General features: G+C 38.2%; 1 protein-coding gene and 1 pseudogene across 2 annotated transcripts in view; both read left to right on the top strand.

Annotated features, from left to right (window-relative positions):
• Positions 1 to 9,343, top strand: part of RPAP2 (RNA polymerase II associated protein 2) — an 83,609-nt gene extending 74,266 nt beyond the window's left edge. Inside the window, exons 12-13 of one of the 2 annotated variants that reach the window (XM_061183891.1) lie at positions 5,159 to 5,308; positions 8,665 to 9,343. In XM_061183891.1, coding sequence (XP_061039874.1) covers positions 5,159 to 5,300 — 142 coding nt within the window. In that variant the 3' untranslated portion in view covers positions 5,301 to 5,308; positions 8,665 to 9,343. Of the gene's footprint in view, positions 1 to 5,158; positions 5,309 to 8,048; positions 8,242 to 8,664 lie in introns of those variants that run through there. The other variant, XM_061183892.1, reaches the window with a different exon arrangement.
• Positions 9,344 to 22,261: 12,918 nt separating this feature from the next.
• On the top strand, positions 22,262 to 22,886 carry LOC133087138 (small ribosomal subunit protein uS2B-like; annotated as a pseudogene).
• The last annotated feature ends 340 nt before the right edge of the window (positions 22,887 to 23,226 follow it).

The raw sequence follows: 23,226 nt of genomic DNA, 5'->3' as shown, positions 1-23,226 counted from the left end.
AGCATCACTGTGCAGTTAAAGGAGATAATTCATGCTTAGAACAAGTACATAGTAAAACTCCAAGGTAGCACATGGTAAATGGTATTATAATCATTATTATAATTGATTTTTTAAAAACCTGTTTACAGTATCCTACTTGACTTTTGCAATAATAACTTCTAAGGAACTTAAGTATTATTAGCTCTATTTTATAGATAGACCCTAAGGCTTTGATATTCAACTTGCCAGAAATCATAACAAGTGGTTGCTCAGAGCCCTATTTTGAGGAGTCTCAAAACAGGTCCAAGCTCATTAAGAAAAGAATGATTGATTCACAGTATTTGTCATGGGCTCAGGAGCGAGATTGCATTTTTGCTTTCCTTTTTCTTTTCACTCCTAGCTAAAGTTTCTCGTTAACTCTAATTTTTCTTTGTAAACAAAACTTTTAGGTAAATTTGAACTCATCTTACAATAAAGTTATTATAGAATAATGTTAGCTTTATAAGTTTGCTAGAGAAGTATCACTATTCCCAAACCATTTTTTCTTTTTTTTTTTATGAATTTATTTATTTATTTTTGGCTCTGTTGGGTCTTTGTTGCTGCGCGTGGGCTTTTCTCTAGTTGCGGGGAGTGGGGGCTACTCTTTGTTGTGGTGCGCGGGCTTCTCATTGCAGTGGCTTCTCTTGTTTCGGAGCACAGGCTCCAGGTACTCGGGCTTCAGTAGTTGCAGCACGCGGGCTCAGTAGTCATGGCTCGCGGGCTCTAGAGCGCAGGCTCAGTAGTTGTGCACGGGCTTAGTTGCTCCGCCGCATGTGGGATCTTCTTGGACCAGGGCTCAAACCCATGTCCCCTGCATTGGCAGGTGGATTCTTAACCACTGCGCCACCAGGGAAGTCCCCCCAAAATATTTTCTAACTAGGGTAACTGATAGAACAATTCTCTTACAAACTTTTTATCTATAATGCTTTTAATTTTCTGCTTTTATGTAGGCAAACAAGTTGAGAAATCTAGTAGTCACCATTTATTTCTAATTTGAGGGTTAAGTTTTAAACATATTAATGGCACTTTGAGAAGTAATTGAGAAAACTTTGTTTTCATATATGAGCCAAACAGTAGTCTTGTTGAAAATCAGAGAAGTTGTTTTGGATATGTCATATAATTACCATCTTTAAAACACACAAAAACTAGATTTCTATGGAGCTGACAGCTGATCTGAAGAAAAAGAAATACAAATTGGAAAAGAAGAAGTAAAACTGTCACTGTTTGCAGCTGACATGATACTATACATAGAGAATCCTAAAGATGCCACCAGAAAACTACTAGAGCTAATCAATGAATTTGGTAAAGTTGCAGGATACAAAATTAATGCACAGAAACCTCTTGCATTCCTATACACCAATGATGAAAAATCTGAAAGAGAAATTAAGGAAACACTCCCATTTACCATTGCAACAAAAAGAATAAAATACCTAGGAATAAACCTACCTAGGGAGACAAAAGACCTGTATGCAGAAAACTCTAAGACACTGTTGAAAGAAATTAAAGGTGAAACCAACAGATGGAGAGATATACCATGGTCTTGGATTGGAAGAATCAATATTGTGAAAATGACTATACTACCCAAAGCAATCTACAGATTCAATGCAATCCCTATCAAATTACCAATGGCGTTTTTTACGGAACTAGAACAAAAAATCTTAAAATTTGTATGGAGACACAAAAGACCCCAAATAGCCAAAGCAGTCTTGAGGGAAAAAAACAGCTGGAGGAATCAGACTCCCTGACTTCAGACTATACTATAAAGCTACAGTAATCAAGACAATATGGTACTGGCACAAAAACAGAAACATAGATCAGTGGAACAAGATAGAAAGCCTAGAGATAAACCCACACACCTATGGTCAACTAATCTATAACAAAGGAGGCAAGGATATACAATGGAGAAAAGACAGTCTCTTCAATAAGTGGTGCTGGGAAAACTGGACAGCAACAGGTAAAAGAATGAAATTAGAACACTCCCTAACACCATACACAAAAATAAACTCAAAATGGATTAGAGACCTAAATGTAAGACCAGACACTATAAAACTCTTAGAGGAAAACATAGGAAGAACACTCTTTGACAAATCACAGCAAGATCTTTTTTGATCCACCTCCTAGAGTAATGGAAATAAAAACAAAAATAAACAAACGGGACCTAATGAAACTTCAAAGCTTTTGCACAGCAAAGGAAACCATAAACAAGACGAAAAGATAACCCTCAGAATGGGAGAAAATATTTGCAAACGAATCAACGGACAAAGGATTAATCCCCAAAATATATAAACAGCTCATGCAGCTCAATATTAAAAAAACAACCCAATCCAAAAATGGGCAGAAGACCTAAATAGACATTTCTCCAAAGAAGACATACAGATGGCCAAGAAGCACATGAAAAGCTGCTCAACATCACTAATTATTAGAGAAATGCAAATCAAAACTACAATGAGGTATCACCTCACACCAGTTAGAATGGGCATCATCAGAAAATCTGCAAACAACAAATGCTGGAGAGGGTGTGGAGAAAAGGGAACACTCTTGCACTGTTGGTGGGAATGTAAATTGATACAGCCACTATGGAGAACAGTATGGAGGTTCTTTAAAAAACTAAAAATAAAAAATAAAAAAAAAATAAAAAAAAAAAAAACTAAAAATAGAATTACCATATGATCCAGCAATCCCACTACTGGGCATATACCCAGAGAAAACCATAATTCAAAAAGACACATGCACCCCAGTGTTCATTGCAGCACTTTTTACAGTAGCCAGGTCATGGAGCAACCTAAATGCCCATCAACAGATGAATGGATAAAGAAGATGTGGTACATACATACAATGGAATATTACTCAGCCATAAAAAGGAACGAAATTGAGTCATTTGTTGAGACGTGGATGGATCTAGAGACTGTCATACAAAGTCTGACAGTTGTTTTTCTGAAGTAAGTCAGAAAGAGAAAAACAAATATCGTATATTAACGCATGTATGTGGAACCTAGAAAAATGGTACAGATGAACCGGTTTGCAGGGCAGAAGTTGAAACACAGATGTAGAGAACAAACGTGTGGACACCAAGGGGGTAAAACCGCGGGGGGGGGGGTGGTGGTGTGCTGAATTGGGTGATTGGGATTGACATGTGTACACTGATGTGTATAAAATTGATGACTAATAAGAACCTGCTGTATAAAAAATAAAATTCAAAAACTAAAAAAAAAAAAACACACACAAAAACTAGATTTCTGTGGAGATGACAGCTGATCTGACTGCTCTGACTTCTTGTTTTTAGCCGGTGCTATCCCATCCCCAGTATCTTTGGTCTTACTGTGGGGAAGCAGCAACTTGATATTTTAATGTTGACATCACCTAAGTATGAGAAAAGCCAACAGAGTTGACTTCTGGGTTCCACTTTCTCCGCAGGAAAATGCCTCAGGAAAAGCTGGCCACAACTGCCTATAAGTTCACCCAAGTACCCAGCTTGAGCTTGGCATTAGAAGACTTGGGTAGTCCTGTTTTCAAGTATAAACTACCTTTGGAGAATACCTGCAGACAAAGCTCATATGAGAACCTGGTACTCCATCCGCTCGCTGTAAAGAAGTAGAGGAGAGGTGGGGAAGGAATAAGTGGTTTTCTTGGGTAGAACTCTAGATTTCACTGGACTGTTAGAGTTACCTAGTCTCTAATTCTTGCTAAAATACCTTCAGGAATATAGAGAATCTACCACCTCCTCAGAGTCTAGGGCATCTTTGGACAATTCTAACAAATTTGTCCTTTTATTTCTGCTTTCTGTATGAGATGGCTAATAAGCAAGGAAGAAATCTGTCTCAGAAAATAACATTTCTCATTCCACACTCACTACTGTGGAATTGTTCTGCTCTGATTTCTTGAGCATTATTGATTTAAATCAGAGTTATTTTATTTATATTTGATGTGCCCTTGGCAACGACCAAGGTTAAATAAGCATCTGTAAGAGGTTTGTGTGGGAAGTATAGACTATTTGGGGAAAAAAGAATTTTCTTGCAAAAAACTTTCCAGAATGTTCTTGCAAAGGCTCTGTGAAGCATGCTCTCTGGAGATACAAAAACTTATGAAAAGGAATGGTCTGCACAGTTTGTGATTAGATATTGTTCACTTTTTAAAAATCATGTTTACTAATCACATTCAATGAAAATTACTTTTAAGAATCTATTATAGGACTGCCCTGATGGCACGGTGCTTAAGAATCCACCTGCCAATGCAGTGGACATGGGTTCGAGCCCTGGTCCGGGAAGATCCCACATGCTGCGGAGCAGCTAAGCTTGTGCACCACACTACTGAGCCTGTGCTCTAGAGCCTGCGGGCCACAACTACTGAGCCTGTGTGCCACAACTACTGAAGCCCACATGCCTAGAGCCCGTGCTCCACAACAAGAGAAGCCACCGCAATAAGAAGCCCGCACACCGCAACGAAGAGTAGTGCCCACGCACCGCAGCAAAGAGTAGCCCCCGCTCGCCACAACTAGAGAAAGCCCGTGCACAGCAATGAAGACCAAACACAGCCAAAAATAAATAAATAAATTAAATAAATTTTTTTAAAAAAGAATCTATTATATGTAATCAGTCTTTAGGGATATTTACTGGAAATGGTTAGAGAAGAAAGCATTGTGTTCCTTGTGAAGTTTGTATTAAGTGCCTTTTAAGATGAAATTCATCTGTTTAGTGTTACAAAAATAAAAATGTTAAGGTTTCATCCAAAAGGTAATCTTGTTCATTGTCTTTTTTTTTCAGGTGATATAATCTAAACAGTTGGTATAAATTATGTTTTTTAAAGCAGTTCTCACCTCTAAGCTTCTCTATACAACCTCCTTTCACCATGTGGTTAACTTTCTTTTCTGGGCAGAATTTTGGTAGTTTTTGCTGGCATAATGAAGAACATGTTTTGGAGTAAGGCTTTTAGGCTTCTTTCCTTATGTAACAATATGTTTGATTTTTCAGTCTTTTCCTGAGATTTCTCTTCAGCTTTAGTAAAGCCTTCTCTCTCTGGGAATTTTGTTAAATCAGAGAGACTTCTTTATCCTCACAAAAATCCCCTCTGCCATGTTAGAGACTGGAGCCCCTTTAGTCCTTCCAATTTCATGGATATGCATTTAATATTTTTGGTGTTTCAGACTGACCTCAATTCTTGGCATTCAGAAGGATTCTCAGGAAAATGTAATGTTTACGCAGTTTTTGACCACCCTGCTTGAAGAATTACACTTAAAGAATGAAGACCTTGGAAGTTTAACCATCATATTTAGAACCAGCTGTTAACCACAGTGGTGAGTTGAATTGTGTTTTACTTTAGTTTTTTGTTGTTGGTGGTGGTTTTTGTTTTTTTTCATTTGTTGCCTGTTTGGATTCTGTTTTCAAATTGGAAATTTTAAAAATCAAGTAGAGACCTCCAGATGACTTCAGCTTGCTATGGTAGAACACAATATCTCTTAGTTCTCAGCTGCTCCAGTCATTTCCTGTTCACTCTTGTTACTTCATGCCCATCTTTGTTGTTATTTTTCCTTTATAGGCTACCACAGTTCTGTTTCTTGCAATCCAGGAAACTCCCTGCTATCAGCTTCATACTCAAATCTAGACCATCCCATCCTGCATGTCCCATCTGGTGTTTCTTCCCAGCAAGTAGCAGTGTACTTCAACCAAACTACTGCAGTGATCTTTGAGAATATCCTCATCCTACTTCCCTCCTCAGCCCAGCCAATACCTTAGTCATCTCATGTGCAGATAAGCAGGTGAATTTTCAAGTCTGGCTTTGCCGAATCCTGACCTTGCTCCCAGATACATAAGCCCTCTTCTACTATCCCAAGTTTTTGCCTCTTTTTAAGAACTACCCCCCCTCAAAAAAAAAGAACAACTGCCCATCAGAATGTCCCCTCCCTGATCCTGCCTTAATCACAACTTTCCATCTCTTCCTCCCTTTACTTCTTACTTCACATACTCTCAAGTGCTCAGATAGGTATTGATTTAATGTTATGATTAATGAAATTCATTCTGAACTACTAATGAGACCCTCTTAAGGAGGATTTCCTCTTTTTTAACTTTCAATTATTTTTTAAATTACAAAAGCAATACAAGCTGCTTGTAAAAATTAAACAGTACAGAATTGCATGTATAATTTTAAAAAGCAAAATTCCCCCCTCACTTCTGCCTCCAGTCCTGTCTCCTTCCCAGAAGTACACTACTGACCTATATCATTTTACATTTTATTATTTGAATATTTGTTTAAAAAACACAGCTCTTCAAGTAAATCTGTAAATATATGACAAGGATATTTGAGAGCCATATTTAGCAGGCAAGAAAGAATGCCATCATCACTTTATTGAATCTGCTAGAGAATAGAAAATAAGGAATTAGCACTGTAACTGCCTCCAAACTTATACCTAGTGACCTTTTCATGCAACCCTGCTCCCCTGAGGACCCTGTAAAATAAAGGCTTTTACTTAGGCAGTGAGCTCAGGTTGGCCTCTGGAAGCACCAGTTCAAAGGCCCTTCTAAGAATATAGTAAGTTTGGAGTTTTTTTGTTTTATTGAGCTTCAGGTACAGAAGACTGAATTAATCATACCCCTCAGGGTTCATGACACCCTATCTCCATTGGTTGAAAGGTTGCTTTTCCAGATAGACTGAGAACAAAGAGTGCCTAACCAGAGGTCCTTCCAGACCTGCTTTAATGAATAGGTACCAATTAAGAACCATTTTTAATTAGCATAGTTAATGCTTGTATATAAACAAATGGTGTTAAAGTACTTTTTTTTTTAAAGCTGAAACTTCAAATTAGTCTTTTTATGCAATTCATTATTTTTTTAACATATTTTTTGGAGTATAAATGCTTTACAATGGTGTATTAGTTTCTGCGCTATACATATACATATATCCCCATATCTCCTCCCTCTTGCGTCTAGGTGGACACAAAGCACCAACCTGATCTCCCTGTGCCATGTGGCTGCTTCCCACTAGCTATCTATTTTACATTTGGTAGTGTACATATGTCCATGCCACTCTCTCACTTCGTCCCAGCTTACCCTTCCCCCTTCCCGTGTCCTCAAGTCCATTCTCTACATCTGTGTCTTTATTCCTGTGCTGCCCCTAGGTTCTTCAGAACCTTTTTTTTTTTTTTAGATTCCATATATATGTGTTAGCATATGGTATTTGTTTTCCTCTTTTTGACTTCACTCTGTATGACAGTCTCTAGGTCCATCCACCTCACTACAAATAACTCAATTTCGTTGCTTTAAAGTACTTTTAAGGATCAAACCCAGGCCGCAGCAGTGAAAGCGCCGAGTCCTAACCACTGGACTGCCAGGGAATTCCCTAAACAATAGATGTTTTAAGTGGACTTAACAGTTGCCCTGTGATCACTGTTTTTTTTACATTGTTTATTTGTGTAAGTAATCAAAGGTAAATCTTTGCCCAGACTTTGTCAGTATTAAAAGGGACACTGAATGAGTGAGGCCTTATTACATGAGTGAGGCCTTATTACATAATTTTCCATATGAGAAATGGAGATGGTTGTGAATAGGTAGATGGGGTTTTTATTGTTTGTATGATATTTGTAAACCATAAGTTCACAAAATTATTTGTGTATAATATGTCATACCCTTTTCAAGATTAGATTACTACTAGCTAGTATATGTTAATATGCTTTCAGTTACAAATAACAGGGAAGAAAAAAAAAAAAACCCAGCTCAAACTAGCTTTTCTTATGGTAGTATATTAATTATCTTTTGCAGCTTAACAAATTACTGTAAAATTTAGTGGCTTAAAACAACAAACGTTTTTTTTAAATCTCAGTTTCTGTGAGTCGGGAATCTGGGCACAATTTGGCTTAGGGCCTCTGCCTCAGAGTCTCTCATGAGGTTGCAGTTAAGCTCTCTGACAGGGCTGCAGTGTCATCTGAAGGCTCAACTGGAGGAAGATTCCCTTCCAAGCTCACTCATGTGGTTATTGGCAGGATTTAGTTCCTCACAGGCTGTTGAATTCAGGGCCTCAATTTCTCACTCTCTGTTGTCTAGAGACCTCTCCCAGTTCTTTGCCACATGGGCCACTCCATAGTGTGCCTCACAGCTTGGCATGTGGCTTCCCTCAGAGTGAGCAAGTGAGATGAAACCCAAGATGAAAGCCACAGTCTTTTTGTAACTAACCTCAGAAGTAACATCCATCACTTTTTCTGTATTCCATGACTAGTTAGAAACTAATCACTGGATTCAGCCCACATTGAAGGTGAGTGGATTATATAAGGGGATGAATACCAGAAGGCAGAGTTCATTGGGGGTCATTTTAGAAGCTGTCTACTACAGGTGGCAGAATCATTCAGTAGTTCCCAGCTTTACAGCATACCTCACTGTCCTACTGAGTCTTAAATTTTTCACACTAATTGAGGGCACTTCTGAACTAATCCATGTCATTCTAGCAAGGAATGGAGGAGAGAGAAGAGGATTTTCTAATTGACCTAGACCTATCAGGGCCTACCCCTCAAGCTGAATATGAAGCTGGGTTTATTCTACCCAAACCACTATTGCTACATAATAGGGGAAAATGGAATGTATATTGGGGAGACAACACAGTGTTCCCAAAAACAGGTAAAAATATTTTAGGTGTCTTATTCAGGTGTCCTTTTTTGCTTCACAGATAATCCGTGAAGACCAAATAGATGAACTTACATTGACCATTTCTGGAATTCTAGCCACAATAATTGTACAGTTAGAGCTACTTATCAGTCACCACCGGACAGAGTGACTTCCGCAGATAGAGAACCATTATCCCAACAAGGATAACCAAGTCCTTGCATCCTAGATACAAGACATAGTATTTCTACTTATTTGAAAATGAAAGCTGAAATTTTAAGTTGAAACCTCAAGAAAATATAATGACCTATTTCTTCTGTATTATTACAGCCATCATATCAGTTGACCAGAAAATTGAGAAAAGTCCCATTTTAGCCTCATAGTCGAACTCTAGATTCTAAAGAACAGTAAAGAATTAGGTCAATAAATACAATTTAGGGCTTCCCTGGTGGTGCAGTGGTTAAGAATCCACCTGCCAATGCAGGGGACACAGGTGCAAGCCCTGGCCCAGGAAGATCCCACACGGAGCAACTAAGATCCTGTGGAGCAACTAAGCCTGTGCACCACAACTACTGAGCCTGTGCTCTAGAGCCCACATGCCACAACTACTGAAGCCCGAGTGCCTAGAGCCTGTGCTCCACAACAAAAGAAGCCACTGCAGTAAGCCCGTGCACCACAAAGAAGAGTAGCCCCTGCTCACCACAACTAGAGAAAGCCTGCAGGCAGCAATGAAGACCCAATGCAGCCAAAAATAAATAATTTATAAAAATAAATAAATAAATACAATTTAAGATGAAACCTTTTGGAAGTCTAGTCTTTATTCTTTTAAAGAAGCTGGCTATGCTATAAAGTGGTCCTGAGCAATGTACACCTGAAACTTACATAATAGGAAAAGAAAAACATTAAGAAAATGAACTGACAAACCACAGACTAGGATAAAATATTTTCAACTCAATCATCATTCTTAAAACTCAAAAGTAAGGCAACTCAATTTTTAAGTGGGCAAAAATTTGAATAGACATTTCAGAAAGAAGATATCCAAATGGCTTGGCATATGAAAAGATGCTCAACATCACTAGTCATTAGGGAAATGCAAGTTAAAACCAAAATTAATTAGATGATACCACTTCACAGCCACTAGGATGACTATAATAAAGACAAAGATGGTGTTCGTGAGGATGTGGAGAAACGAGCCCTAGTACACTGCTGGTGGAAATGTAAAATGATGCAGCCACTTTGGAAAGTGATCTGGCAGTTTCTTAAAAAGTTAAGCAGTTTACCATATGACCCAGCAATTCCACTCAATGTTCCATCCTAAGAGAAATGAAAACTGTTCACAAAGACTTGTAGGTGCATGTTCATAACATGATTCATACTAGTGAAAAAGTGGAAACAATCCAAATGGCCATTAACTGCAAATGGGTAAACAAAAAATTCATAAAATAGAAAGAATACTGATATATGCTACTACATGGATGAACCTCAGAAACATCATGCTAGGTAAAAGAAGTGTGACACATAAGCCATATAAGGTATGATTCCATTTATAATGAAATGACAGAAAAGGAAAATATCTAAAACAGATGATACTAAATTGGTGGTTACATGGGAGTGGGGATTGTCTGCAAATGGCCACAGGGATCTCTTTGGGGTGATGAAACTGTTCTACAACTAAATTGTGATTTTTGCACAGTTTTATAAACTTTAAAAATATTTGTGCACTTAAAACAGGTTGAATGTAATGTATATAAATTACACCTTAATAAAGCTATTAGAAATAATAATGTCCGTACTACCAAAGCAATCTACAGATTTGGTGCACTCCAATGGCATTTTTCATAGAACTAATAATCCTAAAATTTCTATGGAACTACGGAAGACCCCGAATAGCAAAATCAATCTTGAAAAAGAAGAACAAAGCCAGAGACATTACACTCCCTGGTTTCAAACTACATTATAAAGCTATAGTAATCAAAACAGTGTGGTACTGGCACAAAAACATGTAGATCAATGCAACAGAACAGAAAGCCCAGATATAAACCCATGCATATATATGGTCAGTTAATTTACAGCAAAGGAGCCAAGAATATACAGATGGGGAAAGAACTGTCTCTTCAGTAAATGGTTTTGGGAAAACTGGACCATTATCTCACACCTTACACAAAAATTAACTCAAAATGGATTAAAGACTTGGACATAAGACCTGAAACCATAAAACTCCTAGAAGAAAACATAGGCAGTGAGCCCCTGACATCAGTCTTGGCAATATTTTGGATTTGACAATCCAAAAATAAATGGGACTACATCAAACTAAAAAGCTTCTGTGCAGCAAAGAAAACCATCAAGAAAATGAAAATGCAACCTACTGACTGAATGGGAGAAAATATTTGCAAACCATATATCTGATAAGGGGTTAATATCCAAAATATATAAAGTCATACAACTCAATAGAAAAAAAAATTTTTTTTTAATGGGCAGAGGATCTAAAGAGACATTTTTTACAAAGAAGACATGCAGATGGCCAGCCAACAGGCACATGGAAAGACGCTCATCACTAATCAGAGAAATGCAAATCAAAACCACAATGAAATATCACCTCATACCTGTTAGAATGGCTGTTATCAAAAAGACAAGTAACAAGTGTAGGCAAGAATGTGGAGAAAAGGGAACCCTTGTGGTGCTTTGGTGGGAATGTAAATTGGTGCAGCCACTATGAAAACAGTATGGCAGTTCCTCAAAAAATTAAAAGTAGAACTACCATATGATCTAGCAAATCCACTTCTGGCTATTTATCCCCAAAAATGAAAACACTAATTCAAAAAGATATATACACCTCTATGTTCATTGCAGCATTATTTATAAAAGCCAAAATATGGAAACAACCAAAGTGCCCATTGATGGATGAATGGGTAAAGAAGATGTAGTATATATTTATACAATGGAATACTATTCAGCCATGAAAAAGAAGAAAATCTTGCCATTTGTGACAATATGGATGGAACTTGTGAGCATTATGCTAAGTAAAATAAGTCAGAGAAAGACAAATACTGTATGATCTCACTTATAAGTGGAATCTGTTTTTTTTTTAAAGGTCATAGATGGAATCTGTTTTAAAAAATAAGCTCATAGGTACAGAGAACAGGTTGGTGGTTGCCAGAGGCAGGGTGTTGGGGGTGGGCAAAATGGGTGAGAGGGGTTGAAAGGTACAAATTTCCAGTTATAAAATATGTAGATGCAATGTACAGCATGATGACTATAGTTAATACTGTCTTGCGTATTTGAAAGTTGCTAAGAGTAGATCTTGAAAGCTCTCATTACAAAAAAATGTGATATGGTAATGGATGTTAACTATACTTACTGTGATGGTCATTTTGCAACATATACAAATATCAAATCATGTTATACACCTGAAACTAATATAATTTTAAATGTCAATTATACCTCACATACTACAATTATATCCCAATAAATTGGACAAACCAGAAGAAATGGACAAATTTTGAGAAATATACACCCTTCCAAAACTGAATCAAAAAGAAATAGACAATATGAACAGAACAACCACTACTAGTGAAGTTGAAATATTAACCAAAAAAAACTTGCACCAAACTAAAATCCAGGACCAGACAATTTCACAGGGGAATTCTATCAAACATAAAAAGAAAAGCTAATACCTATCCTCAAACTATTCCAAAAAATTGAAGGAGAGGGAACACTCCCAATTTCATTCTATAAGACCACCATTACCCTGATAGCAAAACCAAAGACACTAAACAAAAGGAAAATTACAGGCCAGTATCTCTGATGAATATAGATGCAAAAATCCTCAACAAAATATTAGCAAACTAAATCCAACAATCCTTTTTATAAAAAGGATCATACTCCATGATGAAGTGGGATTTATCCCAGAGATGAAAGGATGGTTCACTATCCACACTCAATCAGTGTGATACACCACATTAACAAAAGGAAGGATAAAAATCACACGATCATCTCAATAGATGCAGAAAAAGCATTTGACAAAATTCAACATCCATTAATGATAAATTCTCTCATCATAGTTGGTATAGAGAGAACACATCTCAATATAAGAAGGGCCATTTTTGACAAACCCACAGCTAACAGCATACTCAACAGTGAAAAACTAACTTTTCCTCTAAAATCAAGAACAAGACAAGGCTACCTACTCTCACCACTTCTATTTAACACAGTATTGGAAGTCCAACTGACAAGAAAAAGAAAAGGCATCCAGATTGTAAGGGTAGAAGTAAAACTGTCACTGTTTGTAGATGGCGTGATACTATATACAGAAAACCCTAAAGTATCCACCAAAAAACTATTAGAACTAATAAATGAATTCAGTAAAGTTGCAGGATACAAGATTAACATACAGATATCTGTTACCTTTCTATACACTAATAATGAACTGTCAGAGAATTCCAGAAAACAGTTTCATTTACAAGTGTACCAAAAAGAAAATACCTATGAATAAACTTAACCAAGCAGATGAATGACCTATACTCTGGAAACCGTGAGATACTGGTGAAGGAAATTGAAGACAATACAAATAAGTGAGAAGATATCCCATGTTCATGGATCGGAAGAATTAATAGTTAAAATCTCCATTCTACCCAAATTAATCTACAAATTTAATGCAATTATCAAAATACCCATGACAGTTTTCACACAACTAGAACAAATAATCCTAAAATTTATATAGAACCACAGAAGACCCCAAATAGCCAGAGTAATTTTGAGAAAAAGGAACAAAGCTGGAAGTATCACGCTCCCTGACTGCAGACTATACTACAAAGCTACAGTAGTCAAAACAGTATGGTACACCTTCAAGGTGGCAGAGGAGTAAGACATGGAGATCACCTTCTTCCCCACAAATACATCAGAAATACATCTACATGTGGAACAACTCCTGCAGAACACCTCCTGAGCGCTGGCAGAAGACCCCAGACTTCCCAAAAGCCACGTGGCTGACAGGGCCTTGGTGCTCCAGCCGGGTGTCAGGCCTGTGCCTCTGAGGTGGCAGAGCCAAGTTCAGGACATTGGTCCACCAGAGACCTCCCGGCTCCACATAATATCAAACGGTGAAAGCTCTCCCAGAGATCTCCATCTCAATGCTAAGACCCAGCTCCACTCAACAACCAGCAACCTACACTGCTGGACACCCTATGCCAAACAACTAGCAAGACAGGAACAACCCCACCCATTAGCAGAGAGGCTGCCGAAAATCATAAAAAGGTCACAGACACCCCAAAACACACCACTGGACGCGGTCCTGCCCACCAGAAAGACGAGATCCAGCCTCATCCACCAGAACACAGGCATCAGTCCCCTCCACCAGGAATCCTACACAAGCCACTGAACCAACCTTAGCCACTGGGGGCAGACACCAAAAACAACGGGAACTACGAAGCTGCAGCCTGCGAAAAGGAGACCCCAAACACAGTAAGTTAAGCAAAATGAGAAGACACAGAAACACAGAGCAGATGAAGGATCAAGGTAAAAACCCACCAGACCTAACAAATGAAGAGGAAATAGGCAATCTACCTGAAAAACAATTCAGAGTAACGATAGTAAGGATGATCCAAAATCTTGGAAATAGAATGGAGAAAATACAACAAACGTTTAACAAGGACCTAGAAGAACTAAAGAGCAAACAAACAATGAACAACACAATAAATGAAATTAAAAATTCTCTAGAAGGAATCAATAGCAGGATAACTGAGGCGGAAGAACGGATAAGAGACCTGGAAGATAAAACAGTGGAAATAACTACCGCAGAGCAGAATAAAGAAAAAAGAACGAAAAGAATTGAGGACAGTCTCAGAGACCTCTGGGACAACATTAAATGCACCAACATTCGAATTATAGGGGTCCCAGAAGAAGAAGAGAAAAAGAAAGGGACTGAGAAAATATTTGAACAGATTATAGTTGAAAACTTCTCTAATATGGGAAATAGTCAAGTCCAGGAAGCGCAGAGGATTTATCCATACAGGATAAATCCAAGGAAAAAAACACCAAAACACATATTAATCAAAGTATCAAAAATTGGACTTCCCTGATGGCGCAGTGGTTAAGAATCCACCTGCCAATGCACGGGACACGGGTTTGAGCCCTGGTCTGGGAAGATCCCACATGCCGCAGATCAACCAAGCCCATGCACTAACAACTACTGAGCCTGCACTCCAGAGCCCGTGAGCCACAACTACTGAGCCTGTGTGCCACAACTACTGAAGCCCATGCACCGAGAGCCCATGCTCTGCAACAAGAGAAGTGACCACAATGAGAAGCCCGCGCACCGCAACAAAGAGTAGCCCCTACTTGCCGCAACTAGAGAAAGCCCGCACGCAGCAACGAAGACCCAACGCAGCCAAAAATAAAATAAAATTTTTTTTAAAAACCTATCAAAAATTAAATACAAAGAAAAAATATTAAAAGCAGCAAGGGAAAAACAACAAATAACATACAAGGGAATCCCCATAAGCTTAAGAGCTGATCTTTCAGCAGAAACTCTGCAAGCCAGAAGGGAGTGGCAGGACATATTTAAAGTGATGAAAGGGAAAAACTAACAACCAAGATTACACAGCAAGGATCTCATTCAGATTCGACAGAGAAATTAAAACCTTTACAGACAAGCAAAAGCTAAGAGGATTCAGCACCACCATACCAGCTTTATAACAAATGCTAAAGGAACTTCTCTAAGTGGGAAACACAAGAGAAGAAAAGGACCTACAAAAACAAACCCAAAACAATTAAGAAAATGGTAATAGGAACATACATATCGATAATTACCTTAAATGTAAATGGATTAAATGCTCCAACCAAAAGACATAGACTGGCTGAATGGATACAAAAACAAGACCCATCTATATGCTGTCTACAAGAGACCCACTTCAGACCTAGGGACACGTACAGACTGAAAGTGAGGGGATGGAGAAAGATATTCCATGCAAATGGAAATCAAAATAAAACTGGAGTAGCAATTCTCATATCAGACAAAATAGACTTTAAAATAAAGACTATTACAAGAGACAAAGAAGGACACTACATAATGATTAAGGGATCAATCCAAGAAGAAGATATAACAATGGTAAATATTTATGCACCCAACATAGGAGTACCTCAATGCATAAGGCAAAAGCTAACAGCCATAAGAGGGGAAATTGATAGTAACACAATCATAGTAGGGAACTTTAACACCCCACTTTCACCAATGGACAGATCATCCAAAATGAAAATAAATAAGGAAACACAAGCTTTAAATGATACATTAAACAAGATGGACTTAATTGATATTTATAGGACATTCCATCCAAAAACAACAGAATACACTTTCTTCTCAAGTGCTCATGGAACATTCTCCAGGATAGATCATATCTTGGGTCACAAATCAAGCCTTGGTAAATTTAAGAAAATTGAAATCGTATCAAGTATCTTTTCCCACCACAACACTATGAGACTAGATATCAATTACAGGAAGAAATCTGTAAAATATACAAACACATGGAGGCTACTAAATAACCAAGAGATCACTGAAGAAATCAAAGAGGAAATCAAAAAATATCTAGAAACAAATGACAATGAAAACACAATGACCCAAAACCTATGGGATGCAGCAAAAGCAGTTCTAAGAGGGAAGTTTATAGGAATACAATCCTACCTCAAGAAACACACCTAAAACAATTAGAGAAAGAACAACAACAAAAAAAAAAACCCCCAAAGTTAGCAGAAGGAAAGAAATCATAAAGATCAGATCAGAAATAAATGAAAAAGAAATGAAGGAAACAATAGCAAAGATCAATAAAACTAAAAGCTGGTTCTTTGAGAAGATAAACAAAATTGATAAACCATTAGCCAGACTCATCAGAAAAGGAGAAGACTCAAATCAATAGAATTAGAAATGAAAAAGGAGAAGTAACAACTGACGCTGCCGAAAAACAAAGGATCGTGAGAGATTACTACAGGCAACTATATGCCAATAAAATGGACAACCTGGAAGAAATGGACAAACTCTTAGAAAAGCACAACCTTCCAAGACTGAACCAGGAAGAAATAGAAAATATAAACAGACCAATCACAAGCACTGAAATTGAGACTGTGATTAAAAATCTTCCAACAAACAAAAGCCCAGGACCAGATGGCTTCACAGGCGAATTCTGTCAAACATTTAGAGAAGAGCTAACACCTATCCTTCTCAAACTCTTCCAAAATATAGCAGAGGGAGGAACACTGCAAAACTTATTCTACGAGGCCACTATCACCCTGATACCAAAACCAGACAAAGATGTCACAAAGGAAAAAAAAAGGCCAATATCACTGATGAACATAGATGCAAAAATTCTCAACAAAATACTAGCAAACAGAATCCAACAGCACATTAAAAGAATCATACACCATGATCAAGTGGGGTTTTTCCCAGGAATGCAAGGATTCTTCAATATACGCAAATCAATCAATGTTAACCATCTTAACAAACTGAAGGAGAAAAACCATATGATCATCTCAATAGATGCAGAAAAAGCTTTTGACAAAATTCAACGCCCATTTATGATAAAAACCCTCCAGAAAGTAGGCGTAGAGGGAACTTACCGCAACATAATAAAGGCCATATATGACAAACCCACAGCCATCATCGTTCTCAATGGTGAAAAACTGAAACCATTTCCACTAAGATCAGGAACAAGACAAGGTTGTCCACTCTCACCACTATTATTCAACATAGTTTTGGAAGTTTTAGCCACAGCAATCAGAAAAGAAAAAGGGAATAAAGGAATAAATAAATAAAAAATAAAAGGAATCCAAATCGGAGAAGAAGCAGTAAAGCTGTCACTGTTTGCAGATGACATGATACTATACATAGAGAATCCTAAAGATGCTACCAGAAAACTACTAGAGCTAATCAATGAATTTGGTAAAGTAGCAGGATACAAAGTTAATGCACAGAAATCTCTTGCATTCCTATACACTAATGAAAAAATCTGAAAGAGAAATTAAGGAAACACTCCCATTTACCACTGCAACAAAAAGAATAAAATACCTAGGAATAAACCTACCTAAGGAGACAAAAGACCTGTATGCAGAAAACTATAAGACACTGATGAAAGAAATTGAAGATGACACAAATAGATGGAGAGCTATACAATGTTCTTGGACTGGAAGAATCAACATTGTGAAAATGACTCTACTACCCAAAGCAATCTACAGATTCAATGCAATCCCTATCAAACTACCACTGGCATTTTTCACAGAACTAGAACAAAAAATTTCACAATTTGTACGGAAACACAAAAGACCCCAAACAGCCAAAGCAATCTTGAGAAAGAAAAAAGGAGGGCGCAGTTGTTAGGAATCCACCTGCCAATTCAGGAGACACGGGTTCGAGCCCTGGTCCAAGAAGATCCCACATGCTGCGGAGCAACTAAGCCCGTGCACCACAACTACTGAGCCTGCGCTCTAGAGCCCACGAGCCACAACTACTGAGCCCACATGCCCCAACTACTGAAGCCTGCACGCCTAGAGCCTGTGCTCCACAACAAGAGAAGCCACCACAATGAGAAGCCCATGCACTGCAACTAGAGAAAGCCCGTGCACAGCAACGAAGACCCAACACAGCCAAAAAAACAAATTTAATAAAAAAAAAGAAAAAAGGAGCTGGAGGAATCAGGCTACTACACTACAAAGCTACAGTAATCAAGACAGTATGGTACTGGCACAAAAACAGAAATATACATCAATGGAACAGGATAGAAAGCCCAGAGATGAACCCACACACATATCGCCACCTTATTTTTGATAAAGCAGGCAAGAATATACAATGGAGAAAAGACAGCCTCTTCAATAAGTGGTGCTGGGAAAACTAGACAGCTACATGTAAAAGAATGAAATTAGAACACTCCCTAACACCATACACAAAAATAAACTCAAAATGGATTAAAGACCTAAATGTAAGGCCAGACACTATAAAACTCTTAGAGGAAAACATAGGCACAACACTCTATGACCTGAATCACAGCAAGATCCTTTTTGACCCACCTCCTACAGAAATGGAAATAAAAACAAAAATAAATGGGACCTAATGAAACTTAAAAGCTTTTGCACAGCAAAGGAAACCATAAACAAGACAAAAAGACAACCCTCAGAATGGGAGAAAATATTTGCAAATGAAGCAACTGACAAAGGACTAATCTCCAAAATTTACAAGCAACTCGTGCAGCTCAATATCAAAAAAACAACCCAATCCAAAAATGGGCAGAAGACCTAAATAGACATTTCTGCAAAGAAGATATACAGATTGCCAACAAACACATGAAAGGATGCTCAACATCCCTAATCATTAGAGAAATGCAAATCAAAACTACAATGAGGTATCACCTCATAATGGTCATCATCAAAAAAACAATAAGTGCTGGAGAGGGTGTGGAGAAAAGTGAGACCTCTTGCACTGTTGGTGGGAATGTAAATTGATACAGCCACTATGGAGAACAGTATGGAAGTTCCTTAAAAAGCTAAAACTAGAACTACCATACGATGCAGCAATCCCACTACTGGGCATACACCCTGAGAAAAACATAATTCAAAAAGAGTCATGTACCACAGTGTTCACTGCAGCTCTATTTACAGTAGCCAGGACATGGAAGCAATCTAAGTGCCCATCGACAGATGAATGGATAAAGAAGATGTGGCACATATATACAATGGAATATTACTCAGCCATAAAAAGAAATGAAATTGAGTTATCTGTAGTGAGGTGGACGGACCTAGAGTCTGTCATACAGAGTGAAGTAAGTCAGAAAGAGAAAAACAAATACCATATGCTAACACATATATATGGAATCTAAAAAAAAAAAAAAGTTCTGAAGAACCTAGGGGCAGCACAGGAATAAAGACGCAGACGTAGAGAATGGACTTGAGGACGTGGGGAGTGGGAAGGGTAAACTGGGACGAAGTGAAAGAGTGGCATGGACATATGTACACTACCAAATGTAAAATAGCTAGCTAATGGGAAGCAGCCGTATGGCACAGGGAGATCAGGTTGGTGCTTTGTGTCCACCTAGAGGGGTGGATAGGGAGGGTGGGAGGGAGACGCAAGAGGGAGGAGATATGGGGATATATGTATATGTATAGCTGATTCACTTTGTTATAAAGCAGAGACCAACACACCATTGTAAAGCAATTATACTCCAGTAAAGACGTTAAATAAAAACAAAACACAGTATGGTACTGGCACAAAAACAGACACATAGATCAATGGAACAGCATAGAGATCCCAGGAATAAACCTATGTACCTATGGTCAATTAATCTACAACAAAGGAGGCAAGAATATACAATGGAGAAAAGACAATGTCTTCAATATGTGGTGCTGGGAAAACTGGACAGCTACATGTAAAAGCATGAAATTAGAACATTTTCTCACACCATATACAAAAATAAGCTCAACATGGATTAAAGTCCTAAATGTAAGACCCGAAACCATAAAGCTCCTATAAGAAATCATAGGCAGACACTCTGACATAAATCATAGCAATTTTTTTTTTGGATGTGTCTCATAAGGCAAAGGAAACAAAAGCAAAAATAAACTAATGGGACCTAATTAAACTTAAAAGCTTTGGCACAGCAAAGGAAACCATCTAACAAAATGAAAAGACAACCTACTGAATGGGAGAAAATATTTGCAAATCATATATCAGATATGGGGTTAATATCCAAAATATATAAAGTCATCATACAACTCAATAGCAAAAAAAAAAAGAAAAAATTATTTTAAAATGGGCAGAGGATCTGAAGAGACATTTTTACAGAGACATACAGATGGCCGACAGGCACATGAAAGGATATTCAACGTCATTAATAATCAGAGAAATGCAAACCAAAACCACAATAAGGTATCACCTCACACCTGTCAGAATGGCTATCATCAAAAAGTCTACAAATAACAAATGTTGGTGAGGATGTTGAGAAAAGGGAACCCTTGTACATTGTTGGTGGGAATGTAAATTGATGCAGCCGCTATGGAAAACAGTATGGAGGTTTCCCAAAAAACTGAAAATAGAAATGCCATATGATCCTGTAATTCCACTCCTGAGTATATATCCGAGGAGAATGAAAACACTAATTTGAAAAGATACACGCACCCCAATGTTCATAGGAGCATTATTTACAATAGCCAAGCAACCTAAGTGTTCATCAACAGACGAATGCATAAAAAAGATATGGTGTGTATATATACAATGGAATATTACTCATCCATAAAATAGAATGAAATTCTTCAATTTGCAACAAAGTGGATGGACCTATAGAGTATTAACGCTTAATGAAATAAGTCAGAGAAATACAAATACTGTATGTTATCACTTACATGTGGAATCTAAAAAATAAAACAAATGTATATAACAAAAGAGAAACAGACCCACAGATATAGAGAACAAACTAGTTCTGGTTACCAGTGTGGAGAGGGAAGGCAGTAGGGGCAAGGTAAGGGCAGGGGATTAACTGGTACAAACTACTACTATGTATAAAATAAATAAGCTACAAGGACATATTGTACAGCACAGGGAAATATAGCCATTATTTTATAATAACTTTAAATGGAGTATAATTAATCTATAAAAATATTGAATCACTATGTTGTACACCTGAAACCAATATTGTAAATAAACTACAATTAAAAATAAAGTGAATTAACATTTCACATTACTAAATAATTTAATTTGCTCTCTATATTATTTATGAGAACTTACTCTATACTCTGCAAAATAATCAATTATGACTCCACTGGAATACTGTGGTTTATGAACACATTTTCCTATTCATTTAAACACAACTACACTATTTTTATAAGTGTGTTAACTCAAATAAACCTCAAATTGCAAAACAAACATTTATACTTCAATTTTTTTAATTAATAATAAATTTTTTAAAAATCATAGATGACAGGGCCCCTCCCTCTGATCTATTAGTGACAACTCTCCAGGATAAAGAGGGGAAGAAGCTGCAGTATCCCACTGCTCTCCTCCCTGTGCCCAGAAACACCTCTTTAGTTATCTCCCACACCCTGCAGGTCTAGGACCTCAGGTGAAGGGCCAGTAGCTCACTAGAAACATTAGGAAGCCAAATGGACTGATGCCCAAGTGGACCACTACTGCTTCTGCCACAAGGTCACTGCGGGGCCAGCAGCTTTTCTGGGTGCTGCATCTGCCTCCCTCACACTCCTGCCAGGTTTATGTTAACTTCCGAGGACTTGAGCGGACTTCAGTTTAGCTCAGAGAACCGTGCTAGATCTTGATTTCTAAATGTCGTTAAAGGAACTAAATGTCATAAAAGGAACCAGAGATCCTTGGGAAAATAGCTAGCTCTAGGGCTGGGGCAGAGAAAATACAAGTGTGGAGCACCTTATAGTACCGTAAGGTTAAGCAAGTGCTCAAAAACCAAAATGAACTATGTCAAAAGGACACAGGAACCAACCTGAAAGCACCCACTGGCCAATGCCATGACAATTTCAGCAATAAAATAAATAACAATATAGTACGGAATTATGACCCAAAGTATAAAATAAATACACATACTGATATAAGTGACTGAAAAATAAATGAGGTAAAAGAGACACATCTTCCTTACAGAAGCACTCCAAGTGATATATGTAGAGCCCTTCCGCACTACCCAGAGAGGGATCCATATGGCATTGTCCTCCATTCCCGTAACAACTTAAAGGGGAATTTTCATGATGTCCACAGTTCTTGATGTCCTGAAAATGAAAGAGGAGAATGTCCTCAAATTCCTTGCAGCAGGAACCCACTTAGGTGGGACCAACCTTGAATTCCAAGTGGAACATTTCATCTACAAAAGGAAAAATGATGGCATCTATATCATAAACCTAAAGAGGACTCAGGAGAAGCTTCCACTGGCAGTCCATGCCATTGTTGCCATGAAAAACCTGGTTGATGTCAGTGTCATCCTCCAGGGATACTGGCCAGCAGCCTCTGCTGAAGTTTGCTGCTGCCACTGGAACGACTCCTGTTGCTTGGTGCTTCACTCCTGGAACCTTCCCTAATCAGATCCAGACAGCCTTCCAGAAGCCTCATTCTTCTGGTGGATATCACCCCAGGGCTGACAACCAGCCTCTATGTTAACCTGTCTACCATCACTCTGTGTAACTCAGAGTCTCCCTTTTTGCTATGTGGACACTGTCATCCCCTGCAGTGACAAGGAAGCTCACTCAGTGGGTCTGATGTGGTGGAGGCTGGTCCAGGAAGTTCTGTGCAGGCTTCTGTGAACACCCATGAGCGGTCATGTGTGATTCTACTTATACAGAGATCCTGAAAGGACTGAAAAGGAAGAGCAGGGCGTGCTAAAAAGGCTGTGACCGTGGAGGCTTTCCAAGCGAATGAACTGCTTCAGCTTCTGACTTTACTGCTGCTCAACCTGAGGTTACAGGCTGGCCTGAAGGCAAGCATGTGCCCTCTGTGCCTATCTGCAGAACACTGGAGTGCTCAGCCTGCCACTGAAGGCTGGCCTGCAGCTCCCACTGCTCAGGACACTGAATGGGTGGGAACAACCACTGGGTGGTCTTAAGCTGTTCTTCCACAGGCTGTTAAACAGAAAACAGAGATAAG

The sequence above is a fragment of the Eubalaena glacialis genome, chromosome 3 (assembly GCF_028564815.1).
Source record: "Eubalaena glacialis isolate mEubGla1 chromosome 3, mEubGla1.1.hap2.+ XY, whole genome shotgun sequence".
Taxonomy (NCBI): domain Eukaryota; kingdom Metazoa; phylum Chordata; class Mammalia; order Artiodactyla; family Balaenidae; genus Eubalaena; species Eubalaena glacialis.
The sequence above is the reverse complement of the archived record's forward strand: the minus strand, read 5'-3'. Positions and strand labels throughout refer to the sequence as shown.